Here is a 16,406-nt window from a genome sequence, read left to right on the forward strand (position 1 = left end):
CTTTTTGTTTTTTGATCCAGGGTGCAATTTAGGATTGCATGGCTCTCAGGGTCATATCTTTCTTTTGTCTCCTTTAATCTAGAACACTTGACTAGTCTTAACAGTTCACGAAGTTCACGTTTTTAGGAGAGACCAGGTGGTTGTTTTGCAGAACTGTCCCTCAACTGGATTTGTCTGTTTCCTCCGAAACGGAGAGAAAGCACTTCTTGGGCGAGTCATTCTCACACAAGACGTCAGTCTGTACCATCCCTGGCGCTGCGCAGTTCCATCACTCGGTTTAGGTGATGCGTTTGATGTGAAGGTACCGTTTTCTCTTCACTAAGTCATCTATGGGATGATACTTTGCAACTGGACGAATATCCTCAAGCGTCCAGCATCTATTGATGAATTCTGCCTGACGCAGTTCTTGGTGGCTCCAAAGCAAGGGTTTTCTGTTTCTGTAATTTCTTGTACATTTATGAGTTGGAAATCTTCTCTAAAGGTGAGCTGTCCCTCATCCACCTCCTCTCTTCCTTTGAATTACACCTCCGGTGTGATGACGCCGGGGTAAGTCACGCCACTTACCCCCTGGGGACCTATGTTCCTCATCGTTAAGATGAGGTGACCCAAAGGCCACATTCTTGAACTTCAGTCACTCTGACATGGAATCACCTCACAGGTCTGTCAGGCATCCGACTGAGAAGGACGCGGCGGGGGCGACCCCTCCACGGGCAAGGGTCGCTAGTGGTCCGCGCCTTCTCGCGAGAGCCGGCCCCTCGGGGGATAAAGGCGCGGGCGTCGCGCCTGCGCGCTCACGTCCACCCCGCCCGCCCCCGGGCGCCGGCCCCCGCGGCGCGCGCGCGCACTCGGACAGTTGGAGGTGTTGGGCCTCCTCGGGCCCGCGGCGCGCGCCCCCGGAGCGACTCTCCGGCGCAGCCGCGGCGCGGGGTTCGGGGCTCGGGGCGCGCAGGCGCCGCGGGCGTGGGGCCGCGCAGGCGCGGACGGCGTTGGTCCGAAGAAGACCTTCAGCGGTGCCCTGGCGGAGCGGACAGGCCCCTCCTAGCGGAGCGGACGGGCCCTCCGGTCGGAGGTGAGGCGAGCCGGGGCCGCGGGCCGGCGGCCGGGCGGGGGCCGGGCGGGCGGGCGGCCGTCCGGCAGGGACCCGCGGGAGGCGGCTAACGGAGGCAGGGCCGCCGAACGGGGCGCGGGCCCGCGGGCGGGGGCAGCGGGAACCGGCCCCTCCGGGGACGGGCGGGCCGCGCCGCCACCTGCGCCCCGGCCCGGCCGGCACTAGGAGGCTGGCTTCGAGGGAAGGCGGGTCCGCGAACTCCCGAGCCCCGGCTTCCTCTCCGGCCTCGGCATCCAGCATCAGGGGGCCCCTCTACTCCCTGCCCCCGAGGGGAGGGTGCTGAACGTACAGCTGACGGAGGCGAGGCGAGCCGGCTGTCCCCACGGTGATGCTGTTGTAGCCACCGCCCCCCCATCCCCCGACCCCGGCACCCCTCGCTCCCCGCCCCCGCCTGCGGCTCCGGCAGCCCGGGGCGCCGTGCACGTCCACGGACGAGTGCATCGGCAGAGCCGCGGCACTGTGTTGGAACGTGACGTGTCTGTGGCTTCTCGAGTTTTTGCTTGCTCATACCAGCAGTGCATTTCCCGTCGGGATCGTGGGCCTGGAAAAGAAAGCTTGAACTGGGCACAGTTGAGATCAGACGACCCCTCCCCCCCACGCGACTTTTGCAGAGTGTCTAGCAAGTGCTTTTGTAAAAGAAACAAAATGCTAGAAGACTGTAATGGGTCCCTGGATGGAGGTTTCTAAACACTGAAGTGTATCTTTCGTTTTTGTTTTTGTTTTTTTTTAAAGCAAACTGTAAAACCTTAACGTTTCTAATATTTGAGTAGGTAGTGCCTGGTTTGTTTTTATACTTAACCTCCCAAATTATGGGCTTCAGGCAGAATTTCAACAGGTACCACAGTCGTTTGTGATCATAAAGAGTAATATCAGATTGCAGTTGGCAACGTGTAAAAAGTCTCAAATTGATGGTTGGGACACACAGGACTTGTGTTGTAGGTTAATTGCTCTGGAAAAGAACTTTGAAACCTTGTGGCCCAGAACAAAGTTTTATTATGGTATGACTCAGTACACTTATCTTCTTCATCTTTATTCTTTCCACTTAACTTTATATATATTCTTATACTCTGTTCTCTTAACATATCCTAATGTCTGTCATATTTGACAGGTTTAGGTTAAGGAACACATTTTAAATGAATTCACAGTGAAGAAATGCACCATGAAGTGTGTGTGTGTGGTGGTCAGGTGTGGTGGGATAGGCAGAAGCTTACTTATTAGCAAGAGGCCAGACTAAGAGCTCTGCTAAATAGAAGTGAATAGGTTTGAACGTGTAGGTGGTTGAGGCATCGTAATTGCAAGGGCTCGCTGGTGCTCTGGATTTTACTAGGGGGTAGTAATGGGGTTAACAGGGGCTTCCCAGGTGGCTCAGTGGTCAAGGATCCACCTGCCAAGGCAGGAAACACAGGAGAGGCCGGTTCAGTCCCTGGGTGGGGAAGATCCCCTGGAGGAGGAAATGGCAACCCTCTCCAGTATTCTTGCCTAGAGAATCCCATGGACAGAGGAGCCTGGCAACTTAGCATGCACAGTGGGGCTAATGGGGTTGCCTGAGGTGCTCCAGCATGACTTTTGAGGATGCTGCTGGAAGAGATTTCCTGTTGTGCAGAAAGGGCGAAGAATGGTACATTCAGCATTGTTGGTCGGCCTGAGAATTTTGATGAGGATGAGGGTCATCTTGGCAGTAGAGAAGCTGACTGAATCCTCAGGCAAGATGAAGTGAAGCACCTAGGGTGTTTGAAGACTGTAACTTTTAGAGTGTATACTGATTTTTGGTAAGCAGATTACTGCAGGTAGGATCTGTCCTCTGTCTGGTTAATAGGTTAAATTATAGCACTGTATTTTAAGAAGAGTTTTGAGAGAGGGCATATTCTGGATGAATACACTTCAATTAGTGTAACTCTTAACTGAATTTCAGAGTGGCAAAAATGTTAGCTCTGAAGATGTTTGACTGCATCTGCTTTACAGATCCTCAGAATATTTACTTTGTCATCTTACACAGCTTTCTGGCTTTACGACTGCCCAAGACATGTTTTACTAATGTACACTTTTGCATCCTTTTAAAAAGTGAAAGTCCAGTTTAACAGAACATTTGCTTCAGCCTTCAAGAAATTTCTCTTTGAAATGCAATCAGAAAGATGACCTCTGTGAATCTCATGAAAAACACCCTTTCATTCTTCAGATTTCTGGAAAGCTCTTTTTAAAGGAGCAGTGTGCTTTCTCTGAACTTTGCTTGCCTTAGGAGGTAAACATTAATGATGCAAAGCAAGAAACATTGTATACCTCTTCTTACAGGACTAAACACTTGAACAGTGAATAAGTACTAAATATTATTTATTCCCTGTCCTTATTTTTCTTTATAAGATATGTGTAACACACCGACTTACTGTGACCTAGGAAAGGCTGCCAAAGATGTCTTCAACAAAGGATATGGTAAGTATGCTATTGTAAACTGCCAGTGTGGGGTAAGCATTCATACTGAATGCCTAAGATATGGGCGCTACTGTGCTCAGTAAAATGAGGTTAAGTCAACATTAATCTATTTCACAAGATTTAAGGGGATAACTATTAGCAGGTTACTAGACTTCTTTTTTTAGAGGTGGAGTGCCACAAGCATTAAAAGCCATTGTGTACATAAACACATAATATTTGCATATTTAATATTATCTGTGGGGTGAAATAGTATAAATCTGTAATGTATGTGCCTCCTTTGGTTAGCTCTGGGGACAGTTAAAGCAGGGAGTGTGTTTTTCCTCCTCCAAATAATGGCAGTGTTTTCATGAGCATGAAACCCCAGCTTTTGACTTCTTTGGAGGAACATACAGTGTTTGAAACCAAGTAGACATTTAGTTTTGGTTTTAAAAATGTAGTCTTGAAATTTTTAAGTTTTTGTGCTGTACACATTTGATTTTTTATTAATTAATAATGTTAATTATTTTAAGCTTGTATATATGTATAATTTCTGATAATTTTGGTTCTTAAAATAATGCATTTTTCTTTCATCCATAGGTTTTTTTAACTTATATTTTAAAAATATGTCTTTATTATTTTGGCTTTAAAAATTACGCTTAACTTTTGTTAGCATTTTGTTGTAATTTTTGGTTACAATTCAATTTTTTGTTAGAATTTTGTTATAATTCAATTTCTTGTGGAACTCTCACCTAACAGGAATACTGAATATTTTCCATATGAAATGTACTAGGGACTATTTTCATAATTTCTAAATTGTTAAGACTGGAGTGGATGTCACATTTTGTACATCACTTATTTTTTGTGTGTGTGTGTCTAGGATTTGGCATGGTCAAAATAGATCTGAGAACCAAGTCATGTAGTGGAGTGGTAAGTACTTAATATACTGTTAATAGATGTAGCATAATTAAAGGAACCTGTTTGAAAATCATTGTTTAGTCAAGTCACTTGAAACAGCATACCTTTGGCGCTGTGCTGTCTTCCCTAGAGCCTTGTCCTCCTCTCAGATTTCAGAGCCACTGAGCCAGTTGAGCCCAAGGACAATCAAGCTGAATTTGGGGGGAGATCTTTGTTTGTCATTATAAAAGTATTCTGAATGGAGAAGGAAATGGCAACCCACTCCAGTATTCTTGCCTGGAAAAGTCCATGGACAGAGGAGTCTGGTGGGCTGAAGTCCATGGGATTACATGACTGAGCATGTGTGCACAAGGGTGGAGGGAAATGGGTTGGTAGCAATAAAGTGGTAGAACTAAAAAAAAAAAAAAAAGTATTCTGAGTCTTCCTCTCAGAAGATATAGAATACATGTGTATACGTATGTATGTGTGTCTGTATGTATATATTTTTTTTATGCCGTATTTTTATACTTTTGTGAATATGTATGTGGACACTAAAATCTTTGCTTCCTTTTTATTGGGTTCATGCAAACTTTGTTGCCCTTTTACAAAAACAAACTAACTTTAGTCTCTGTCCCATCATGATTAGTTGAAACAAATGTAGAAATACATGCAGAAGGTTAGTCAACTTTTATTAATGTTCATAAAGTCTTTTCCTGGAAGTAAGAAATAAAGGATATATCACCACATATCACTAACCAGAGCTTTTATAAGTTTCAGCAGATAGATCAAGTTTACATTCACCTTATTCTCTGATTTTTCCATATTGACTGCATTTTTTTTTCTTTGGTATTTGTCTCTTCAAACCAGTGCAAATTTTATTTCTGGATATAATGATTTAATTAGAAGGGCAAGAAGTATTTGGAGTATTTATGATGCTTTGTCTGATACTTCATCTAATCCTGGTTTGTCAGTATTCTTTCCCTGGATTTTCTAGTAGTAAATAAATATTTATGCAACTACCTTCCTAAGATGGGATTTTATTATGTAGTCTATTAAAACAGAAAAATCACACTCATTTTAATTAGTATTTCAGATTTGCTCAAGGTAGTTTTGTGTTGAGAAAACCAACAACTAAAATTTTGTCTCCCTTTCATGCTGCTGTTGTGTGTGAATATTCATTCAGATGGTAAGAAAAACAGTATATTTGTGTGCTTTGTTTTTATGGCTGTTTCTGTTCTTTAGTAGTGATTTAGGAAAAATTTCATCCCTTGCTCCAGATTGCCTAGATCGTATCTTGGTATTTTTATGATATGCCATTTATAACAGTAACATTTCCATGATTGTTTTGTTGCATACTAGCATCACAGCAGAACTGTAGATGTTATGTGCATGTTATAAATATATTTTGCACTGTTTGAGCTAATTATGAAATTAAACAAAAATTGAAGTAATTGTGAACCTGGAACTCAACTTAGGAAAATTATAACCTTGTGTTTGAGATTTGGAGCTCTGGTATTTTAGATTTTTGACAGAGCTTCAGATGAAGAAATAGTGATGATAAGAAAGAAATACAGACTAAATACGCTTCTACCTTAATTTTTTGCACCAAAATTAAGGTTTATATTTGCTCTACTTGCAAGTTTATAAAAGGTAAATGTGAAAAATAAAACACTCGGTAGCTGGATCTACTAAAAGACAGTGATGTGAGTTGTTAAAACATGACTAGCATTTTGTCATGTTTTGCCAAGGCCTTGCCCTTAGTGTGCAGTTTGATAGTCTCTTTGAAAACTTGCTGTGCCGTGGAGATTAACAGATCACAGTTTCCCAGTTGTGTCATCAGCCTATAGAACGCGAGTTAGGGGGCAGGGCATTTGGTGGAGGAAGGATTCATATTGCAGGTGGTAAAACTACTGCGGCAGAGCTGCTGGCGTTTCATGACTGTTGGCAATATTTCAGAGACGGTCTTTAAAAACAGGGCCAATCAGAAATGGGTCTTCCTTGACAGTTCCTAGACTGTCAGTGACAGGTGCTGACTGTTTGCTTCCCCCTAGAACGAGATGTATTCCTAACTGCTCACTGTCATATGACTGGGGGACATCTAACTAGGGAGGAGGATTTATTTTGAGCCATCCATAGTAACTATTTGACAGGGGAGAGGGAGGAAGAGGGATAAGTTACAACATTCCATTTTGTTGTGAAAAATGGATAGATACAGTCAAATATTGAAATTGTGTATGCTGAAAATCTTAAAGATAGTTTTGTGGGCAAAAGCAATAAATTTTTTGTAACAGTGTGAATGTACTTAATGCCAGTGTAACTATACACATAAAAATGGTTAATTTATGTTAAGTGTATTTCACCACAATGAAAATTTTAAAAAAGTTTTTAATACAGTAAAGTTATGGCCCCATTAAAAGGAGGGAATCTAAAGCTTCCAGTGTTTGGGGATTTTTTAAAGATGTTAAAAGTAACTAATAGTTCAAAAGGTCATAGAGAACTAAGTTTTTTTCATGTCATGAAGTAAATGTTTAAGGTTTGATATTTTTGTCTTTTTAGGAAAGGCATTTTCAGTAAAGATATTTCTCTTTTAAAAGAGTTTGGGATTCCCATTTAGTAAGAGAGTGTATGGAACAGAAATACCAGTAAGAGAGGTGGAGTAATGGGAAGTTTGCAAGACTGGTTACAATATCTAGAGATTAGAAGGAAAAAGGAGAGCAGGAAGTAAGTTGCTACAGAGTAGGGTTGTGGTAGAAAGTCAGTTGTATTGGTTTCTGCTGCATTGAATACTGTTTTCTGGAATGAATATTTTCTATTTGGTGAGCTGATTTTAATTATTTTTTCTTACCAGGAATTTTCTACTTCTGGTCATGCTTACACTGATACAGGGAAAGCATCAGGCAACCTAGAGACCAAATACAAGATCTGTAACTATGGGCTGACCTTCACCCAGAAGTGGAACACAGACAATACTCTTGGGACAGAAATCTCTTGGGAGAATAAGGTAAGATAGCGTTGGAAGTTATTTGTAGGGTAAACTTAATCTTGGGGATAAGATGATAAACAAACTTTGTCATCAGTTTGTCCACAATATTACTTTTGTCTACAGTATATATTTTGTCCAAATATACTCTGAGCGAAGCCTTGCACAGTGTCTAGTTGCCGTATTTTTTTTTCTGCACATGGCCTTCTTTGGTATGTTTTAGGTTTCTAGAAAGTAATATTTTGTTGGTGAGTACATAATTATGACATCTTTTGTTCTGACCAGTTCTACTTACTGTTACACAGTTGGGCCTCTCTTGAGCAGACCAAGCTATTTGTAGTGATTTAATTTTGTTTTTGTAATCATTGCAAAATTGACTCCACAGAAAAATGTTTCTAAAAATTCTTTAATGTTTTCAAAGAGAAACTCTTTCATCAGATGCTTGTCAAGTGCCTGGTACATTCAGGGCACTAGTTTTTGAGGTATGTCTGTATGCACATTTTCATATATAGATAATGCATCTGTATAGCTGAATAAGCTACTTAGGTTGGTTTGCTAACTGTCCAGTTACCATAACAATTTCAAAAGAGCATCACAGTTATTTTGTCGCACTGGGATTTTGTTGTTTTGTACTCTTAATTTACATTATTGGCTATTATAACTGGATCTGACCTGTATGTCTTAAGCCTGCTTTTTGGTGAGAATCGTGATGAAGCCTGGGGTGAGGGGAGTCGGGTGGGGGCAGGGAAAAGGAAGAAGAGGCAGTTCATGAGATAATCTAATATTTGGCTTTCTTTAATGACTTCCTTGTTAGCGAAGTCAGAGAAAACTTTAGAATTGGTTTCTCAAGTCAAGAAAAGAATTGAAAAATGCTAATTGTTAAATTTAAATCTTTATTTTTCAGTTGGCTGAAGGGTTGAAACTGACTCTTGATACCATATTTGTACCGAACACAGGGTAATTATCCCAACCCCGTTTTCTGAAATGGTCTGGTTTCTTGAAGGGGTGGAGAGGTCTAGAGGAGGGGGCTGCAGGAGGAGCTCCGAAGGGGAGGCAAGCAGAGACCTGTGTGTGCAGGAGACGGGCAGGAAGACCGCCGGAGGCAGGGGGCGGTTTTCATTTGAAATGTGGGCAGATGAACAAGGACTTGTAAATCTAATTCAAAGAGGCACACTGTGGGAAAAACGTAGGAGCGAGAAGGGTCTGAGACTAGATGTTTTTAAGCTATCCTGAGGATTCTTGGATGTGAGGTCTTGCTGGGAAGTTAACATCTTTAGAAAAGTGTCGTCTCCTGGCAGCAGAACAGTGTAAAGAGCAGTTCTCCTTACTTGATTTCTTAGCCTTTGTAAATCCCCCAGCTTCTCTGACTCAGTGTTTTCATCTGTAAAGTGGGGATTTTGTTGTCTCCCACCTGCCTGTCTCTGAAGGCGAGGCGCTCGATGGGCTGAGCTCCTCCTGAGCCGTGAAGCAGGCGTGCCCCTCCTGCCGCACGCCTGCGTTGTCTTCAGGACGAGTGTCCTCATAAGAGGCCTCATTGGGATCGCCCTGGACTGTTAAGGGCTCGTTTTGTGTTTTCACAAAATCGTCCTTCAGAAATGTACACTTCTGTCCCACATTATCCAGGGAGACAACACTGACCTGAGGAAAATGAACATGCTTACCAAAAAATAAAGTACATTTCTCTTTGTGACAGGTTAATAATCTAAAATTGTGTCGGGTGTTACCTTTTGTACCATTTGGAAACATTTAAAGAAATTTGGTTTCTTGTATGTCTGTATACATATGCATTCAGGTTATTCATTTGGTACTGAAAATCTTGCACCTTTTTATACTTTTCGTATGCTTTTGTGAAATTGATCATGAAATACCCTATCATCTGAACTTACAGTAGAGAATAGGTAAAAAAAATAGTATATTTACTTCAAATCCTAGCAAAATTACATTTTAGAGCTAAGTCATTTGAAACATTGTTAGTCTGTTTGTGCCTTCTACCAAAATAATATTTACATTGGGGGAGAAAAGGGATCTTACTCTCAAGATTCCTAGACGGCAGTAAAAGCTCATGTTGTTTTCATTCTGTTGTTTTTGTTTGTTTTACAGAAAGAAGAGTGGGAAATTGAAGGCCTCATATAAACGGGATTGTTTCAGTCTTGGCAGTAATGTTGATATAGATTTTTCAGGACCAACCATCTATGGCTGGGCTGTGTTGGCCTTTGAAGGTTGGCTTGCTGGCTATCAGATGAGTTTTGACACAGCCAAATCCAAACTGTCACAGAATAATTTCGCCCTGGGTTACAAGGCCGCAGACTTCCAGCTGCACACTCACGTGTGAGTGTTCCAAGTTCAGAGTTCCTCCTTTACTGCCGGTGCGGCCGCCCAGAAGGAGGGTGGCCGTTAGCATGTTGCGCAGGCTGGAAGCGGGTGGTGCTTGCACGTGATGATGCCGGGTGGACACCAGCCTTGCTGTGCTGTCCTGGAGGTCAGCAGGCACCGCGGGCCTTGCTGCCCTTGGCGCTGGTGCTCGCTGGCCTGCGAGCCTGGGACGGAGAGAGCGAGGGCAAGGATTCCCTTTGGTGGGAGGGGTCCTTTGGAGAGGTGTTGCTGCTTCCTCTGGTTCCCTGCTCATCTTGGCAGTTTCCGGAAGCAGGTCTGTTTGGATCAGGAATAACCCCCTGATGGATCAGAGTCCTGGAGCAGCGCCAGTGTAATTCTGTGGAGGTGTTCAGGTACTTGGTGTGACCCCAGGTACCTGTATTGTATTCAGAAGTAGCAGGGTCCCCAGAGCAGGCCTGGGTTCAAGTCTGTAGGCCGCAGCCTGTTGGTTACATGAATTTGAACTTTAAACTGTTATTTCATGTCTTGGCCTGCTGGGCACTACCAGTGTCCCACAAAGAGAAGGATTAGCTCTGTGTTTTTGAAGTGTTGCAGATTGCCGTCCACTAGACACTCTAATCCACTTACAATGACTGGTGTAGACAGAGGCATTGAAGTTGGTGAAACAGTATTATCAGAAGAGCCATCAGCTCAGGCTGACCTCTGAGATTCTCTGAGACAACACCTTGGGTCATGCCCGGTAGCCATTGCATGGAAGGCGCTTTCTTATGCTCAGATTGTGTTTTGAATGAAATCCAGAATTGGCTTGTACTACTGTATATGTTTTTTCACAGAATCTTTGTGGAACTCTTATTTTGAAGTTTCTAAGTTCTATGAACAACTGAGAGACATCCAGATTATATCTACTTGGTATCTGCCATTGTGCCTAGTCAAATGCTGTTTAAGAAATTTATATTATGTGGGGGAGCCAAGTAAATGAATCAGATGTTACTGTGCTTTAATTAGGTGGTTATAAACTATATAACTTTTATTTGACAGTCTTTTATGCTAGAAGTTTACTGAAATCTGTAGTTATAAAACAAGACCCTGATTTAGATAGCCTTGGAGTTTTTTCCATATTGTAACAAACTAGATACTTAATGAGTTTTTCTTGTGCCATGAAAACAGGAATGATGGCACTGAATTTGGAGGGTCAATCTACCAGAAGGTGAATGAGAAGATTGAAACGTCGATAAACCTCGCGTGGACAGCCGGCAGTAACAACACCCGCTTCGGCATCGCTGCTAAGTACAAGCTGGACTGTAGAACTTCTCTCTCTGTAAGGACGTGCTGTCAGATGGGGTCTGCTCTTAGGGTTTCATCCGAGTTACAGATGGATGTTGTGATACGGTTGTGCTTTGCATGTTCTTTATTACACAGTGCTGGTCACTGTGTAGCGAGAGGAGCCTCTCCCTGAAGTCAGGAAACATGGGTTTCAATCCTGGTTCTTCCCGTATTTGTTGTCTGACCTTCTCAAGTCATTTTATCTCTTTGGCCTCAAAATTTTCTTATCTACAGATTCCTGGGTTTCAATTACTTTCCTGTTGCCATTAGTGAAAGTCTCTCAGTTGTGTCCGATTCTTTGCAACCCCAAGGACTATACAGTCCATAGACTTCTCCAGGCCAGAATACTGGAGTGGGCAGCCTTTCCCATACTCGGGGCATCTTCCTAACCCAGGGATTGAACCAGGTCTCCCATATTTCAGGTGGATTCTTTATCAGCTGAGCCACAAGGGAAGCTCAAGAATACTGGAGTGGGTAACCTATCCCTTTTCCAGTGGATCTTCCTGACTCAGGAATCGACTGGGGGTCTCCTGCATTGCAGGTGGATTCTTTACCAACTGAGCTATGAGGGAAGCCCAGTTGCCATTAGTAATTCTTGTTAATAATGCTAATTGAGCTCTTAAATTTCAGGTTCTGTGCTAAGACTTCGTATGTATCATCTCATGTAATCCTCACAACTACTCTTGTTTGGTGAATAATACTACCCTCTCCCCCCATTTCACAGACGAGGGAGCTGAGACTTAGGTCAGGTGACTGCCCAGGGTCACTCAGTAAGAGGCAGTGTCAGGGCTTGACCCCGGTCGCTCTGTCACCGGAGGTCATTCTCTTGCCACTGTCAGAGGTCAGAAAACTGATCTCAGAAGAATCCGGTGCTCAGGGAGGGATGTTTGGCCACACGGTGTTTTAACATTTTGCTCAAGGCCTTTAAGCTGTATGCTCAAGGTCCCCTCTGTCCCTACTAGTCCTACTGACTTCTTAAAAGATTTATCTTTTATTGATTTAGCTTTCGGTTTCAGTAATTCTGGATTGGTCCTAAGGTGTTTCAGCTTTGGAAATCTGATGCATGAAGTGGTTGTGTTGGCCTTGCATGTTATGAAACTGATTTCTGTTTCTGTTTCATCTTGTCTTAGGCTAAAGTAAACAATGCCAGCCTGATTGGACTGGGTTACACTCAGACCCTTCGACCAGGTGAGTAAGGGAATGAATAACAGTGGGCTTGGAGAAGGTGAGTGAGGAATAATGAAAATTACAGACAACCTGTCTGTAGTCACTTTAGGGAAATTCAGACAACTGTGTAACATTTGGTGGTTCGAAGTAAACAGATTCAGTACTTTCGTTTAAAAATATTAAATATTTTAAATAAATATATATTAAAATATTAGAAATATTTCTAATTATAACTTGGTCCCTCTGGCTTGTGAGTTTGGTTGATCACTCGTCATTCTTAAGTCTGAACTCCAAGTAGAGTGTGTCTTGACTGCTTTACAGATGAGGTGGTTATGGATCCCTAGTGTTGTGTTAGTAATAGCTGTAATCTCTCTGCCAGCTGAACCGACGCTGCTGACTCCACCCGTGGTTTCTAGGAAACACAGGATCTGATTGTGATGCTTGTTACAAGTAATCGTGATCTTCTTCTTTTCAGGAGTGAAGCTGACGCTGTCGGCTCTGATCGATGGGAAGAACTTCAATGCAGGAGGGCACAAGGTCGGTCTGGGATTTGAACTAGAAGCTTAATGTGGTTTTGAATAAAGCATCAGCTTTGTCCCTGGAGGTGAAGAGAAATGAACCCACTATGTTTTGGCCTTAAAATTCTTCTGTGAAATTTCAAAAGTGTGAACTTTTTATTCTTCCAAAGAATTGTACTCCTCCCCACACTGAAGCTTAGGTACCGAGTCCATCCTAAGGGAGGTGCTTGAAGGCATGCCCGGAAGTTGTCACGTTTGTGCCACATTTCAGTTCAGTTCCTCAGTGTTTTTTCAGTGTGTTCCTCAGCGACGGTGTAGTGTCATGTTCAGAGGAGACGACCCGACCCTCCAGTTGTCCATCACGTCCTGCATGTCCCACACCACTTTTTCATGACCTTGTAATATATTGGTCTCTGTACGGTAGTAGCATCTTTGGTTTTGCATCAGAGTAAAATAAAATAAACCCATCACATTTGGAACATAAACTGCCTGGACTTGCCGGTGCCGGGTGCTCGTGTTTGGTGTGACCGACTCTGCTGTGAGGAGTGCTCTTGTGGGCGGGCTCTGTGTCTGAACGGGTCTCTGCTCCTGCCTGTCGCTGCCTCTTCTGTTGACCTCCCTGCTGCTGCCGCTGTGGGTCAGGCCGAGTCTCGTCCTGCTGGGCGGGGGCAGGTCTACAGGGCTTCTCGCTGCCGACTGCAGTGAGAGAGTCTGTCGTGGTAGTTCTGTAAAGTTGCTGGGGAGGAGCGAGAGTGTCAGTGGGTGGAAAGGGGGCAGCGGGGAAATGCTGCTGGGGAGAGGCTGAAGCAGGGGGCATACCCGAGGCCCCCTGGGTCTCAGGACAAGGCTTTTGGTGTAGAAAAATGATGCCCAGAGGATGGAAATAGTGGTTCAGAGGAGAAGTGAGGAGACTGTGATATCTTCAGGGCTTGCTGGTATATTGTCTTTCTAAAAGTAGAACTCCTGGGAAAAAAGATTTTTTTTAACAATATGTGCTGGTTGCAGCAGATGCAGTCAGTGAGGTTGTAAATAAAAGTGAAACCTGCCTTTCCTGTCTCCAGTCCCTCTTCCACTGTCACTAGCAGTTTGACATACATCCTTGTAGATACTTTTCAGTGTCTTTAGTGACTGTGTAAGTATCTTTATGAAATGTTAAAATGCTTATCTTGTCTTGCAGCATACTTTTCAAGTGAACAAAGCAGCTTTTCTATCTGTATAGACATGCCTCGTAATTTTCACACTTCTGAATCAGTGTGGCGTTTATCTGCTCTCCTCTTTGCTGGATTCAGCTTGCCGTACAGACGGTGCTGCACTGAGTACCTCTGTCCACGTCTCTCTGTCCACGCCGTGAGTGTCCCCGGGGCGCACTGCCCAGGAGAGCCTTCTGTGGTGGTGAAGGCGGTGTGTGTCCCCGTGGTCCCATTCGGCGGCGTGCGGTAGGTCAGTGGAAGGGCCGTCTTTAATTCTGTGTCTTTGTGAAACCGCTCAGCCACGCGCACGGTGGGGGCAGCTGCTTTAGCGCGGGTCCCCAGGACCGGTGTCGGGCGGGCAGGTGCCGAGTCAGAGGTGCTGGGCACGTGTGATGGGCAGCACAGTCACCCTTCAGAAACTCGGCACCAGCCTGTGTTTCTGCCAGTGGTGGTGCGGGGTGCCTGTTTCCTGCATCTGCAAAAAGGCTGAATGTTGACGGACTTAGATTTTTTACCACTTTTAGAGGAAAAATGTCTTAACAGTGCTTCCCTGACGGCCAGTGAGATGGAGCTGTTTTCGTGGGTTCACTGATACTTGTAATTCTCTGATTGGCCTGTTCAGATTCCTCACTGTCCAAATCAGTAATCTTAAGAACAACTGGACACAGCTGCTTTTGGAAAACGTCAGTGCTGCAAGATATTTCCCTGCCCCTCTACCCCTAACCCTAACGCTAACGCTAACCCTAACCCTAACCCTAACCCTAGCCCTAACCCTAACCCACCAAAGGTTCTCTACGAGAATCCAGATTGCAACCACCACTTCTTATGTCAGGTATCATCTGTGATACCGGCCACACGATACAATTTTATTTTCTCATTGTCTCTGTGGGTTGAGCCATCCTCACAGGAGATGAAGTATAACAGAAAAGGAGAAGGGGTGAGGGGGTAAACAATGAGTTCATTCTGTGTAGTGGGCTCCTGTGTCTTTCTGGGAGAACTGTGCAACCTGAGCGTGAATGGGACGCTGAGCAGGGCTGGCTGGGCCTCCTGGTGGTTCCTGGGGTTAGAGGGTGTCACTTTGGGGCTTCTCTTCAGCTGGGCGGTGGCGAGGGTGGGGGATGGAAATGCTGGGGGCCTGAGGAGACGCAGAAAACTGCTGGTGAGATGCCCCCTCACGCACTGCTTCATTACCTTGTCTGATGAGGGGAGTTGTATTTACGGCCCGAGGTAGGTGGGAAGGTTGCTGCAGGTTAGTGTTTTTCGCTCCTTGTAGAGCCGAAGAGCCAGTCTTTGTGTTGACACGGTAACCCAGACATGAACAGAAGGATGTGGAGTTCCGCCATTATTCCGCAGTTTCATTGGATTGTATGGCTGCAGGGCTGTGATCTAAGTGCCCTCGTAACGACAGTCGTAGCAGAAAGGAGAGCACGTTTGAGCTGTGCCAGGCCCTGTGCTGGCCCCTCACAGTGACTGCAGGCGTCTGGAGTGCAGTCGCCTGGGAGAGGAAGCCTCCCCAGTGCGCTGGTGCTGACATGCTCACCAGCTCTCTGCCCCGTAAAATGCCCTTCAGCACCTCCCCTCCACTCCCCAGGGTCCCCTTCCTCTCCTTCCCCACCCCCAGCCCCTGTTACAGCCTTGTAACTCCTGTGGCCTCGCCGTTATTTGATCTTCCTTTTTAACATTGATTCATTCACGACCCTGCTGGCATCCTCAGTCTCGTCTCTGGAGCCTTACTCTCCAGCCAGCTTGTTGGGCCTTGGGTGGGCGGCTGACCACCTACAGACCTTTGCCGGGAGCAGCCTGTCAGATGTGCTTCTCAGCTGTTCTGCAGCCTCTGAATCACAGCGTCTCCCAAGGGAGCCAGTGCCGTCACCGTCACTGTGCTCTTGGTGTCTCTGCCAACGTTCTGCCTCTTCTGAAAGCCACCCCCCACCCCCCACCCCCCGGCTCCTGCCTTCTGGGCGCACTCCCACAGCGAGGCAGTCACACCATCGTGTTGGCAGTTTTGCACACCCACCGCCCCCGAGGATGAGCTCCACGAGGCCTGTCTGTGTCTGGCGGCCAGGCCAGCACCGGGAACATGATGGGCACTCGCTTACTCGGTGAGTGTGGGCCCGAGAAGATGGGCCTGGTTTGGGTCTGCATCCAGATTGAGGTTCTCCCCTGGCAGGTACCCAGGCACCTCTGGCCATCAAAGTGGCACAGATAGATCCTGGCCTTTCTGACAGCTCTGAATTATGATAATACTGAACACTCTGTGAGGTGACTCTACTGCTGCAATTTAAAAGGTTCTGGAAAGGCGGACATGGTTGCAGCTACATTTGACACCACTGGGCGCCACTGTCGTCTGCCAGTGGGAGGTGCCAGCCTGGCTGTGGGGCCAGGCCTCCTGCCGCGGAGGTCCGTCTGTCTTGTTCCTTTTGACTTCCTCCCTCCCTTCCCCAGTAACCTCCCAACTCACAGTCTGGAATCGACATTCAGGGTTT

At 45.2% G+C, this 16,406-nt stretch overlaps 1 protein-coding gene across 4 annotated transcripts; it reads left to right on the forward strand.

Moving 5' to 3' along the window:
* Positions 1–838: 838 nt before the first annotated feature.
* Positions 839–13,215, forward strand: VDAC3 (voltage dependent anion channel 3). 4 transcript variants are annotated; one of them, XM_043893653.1, is made up of 10 exons: positions 839–1,069; positions 3,467–3,535; positions 4,392–4,441; positions 5,592–5,594; positions 7,257–7,409; positions 8,293–8,345; positions 9,489–9,716; positions 10,890–11,040; positions 12,176–12,233; positions 12,688–13,215. In XM_043893653.1, exons 2-10 carry the CDS (start codon positions 3,469–3,471, stop codon positions 12,777–12,779), a joined length of 855 nt encoding a protein of 284 aa, XP_043749588.1. In that variant the 5' UTR covers positions 839–1,069; positions 3,467–3,468; the 3' UTR covers positions 12,780–13,215. The 4 variants fall into 4 exon arrangements, with proteins under 4 accessions (XP_043749588.1, XP_043749590.1, XP_043749591.1 ...); XM_043893654.1 differs by lacking the exon at positions 839–1,069 and adding an exon at positions 2,091–2,106; XM_043893655.1 differs by lacking the exon at positions 5,592–5,594 and having other exon boundaries at positions 843–1,069.
* The last annotated feature ends 3,191 nt before the right edge of the window (positions 13,216–16,406 follow it).

The sequence above is a fragment of the Cervus elaphus genome, chromosome 32 (assembly GCF_910594005.1).
Source record: "Cervus elaphus chromosome 32, mCerEla1.1, whole genome shotgun sequence".
In the NCBI taxonomy this organism is placed as follows: domain Eukaryota; kingdom Metazoa; phylum Chordata; class Mammalia; order Artiodactyla; family Cervidae; genus Cervus; species Cervus elaphus.

Excerpts from the sequence above, each read along its gene's own strand:
- VDAC3 (XM_043893653.1), top strand. The coding sequence starts at position 3,469 with ATGTGTAACACACCGACTTACTGTGACCTAGGAAAGGCTGCCAAAGAT. Across the intron at positions 3,536-4,391 it reads TGTCTTCAACAAAGGATATG|GATTTGGCATGGTCAAAATA; the intron begins GTAAGTATGCTA and ends GTGTGTGTCTAG. Across the intron at positions 11,041-12,175 it reads ACTGTAGAACTTCTCTCTCT|GCTAAAGTAAACAATGCCAG; the intron begins GTAAGGACGTGC and ends ATCTTGTCTTAG.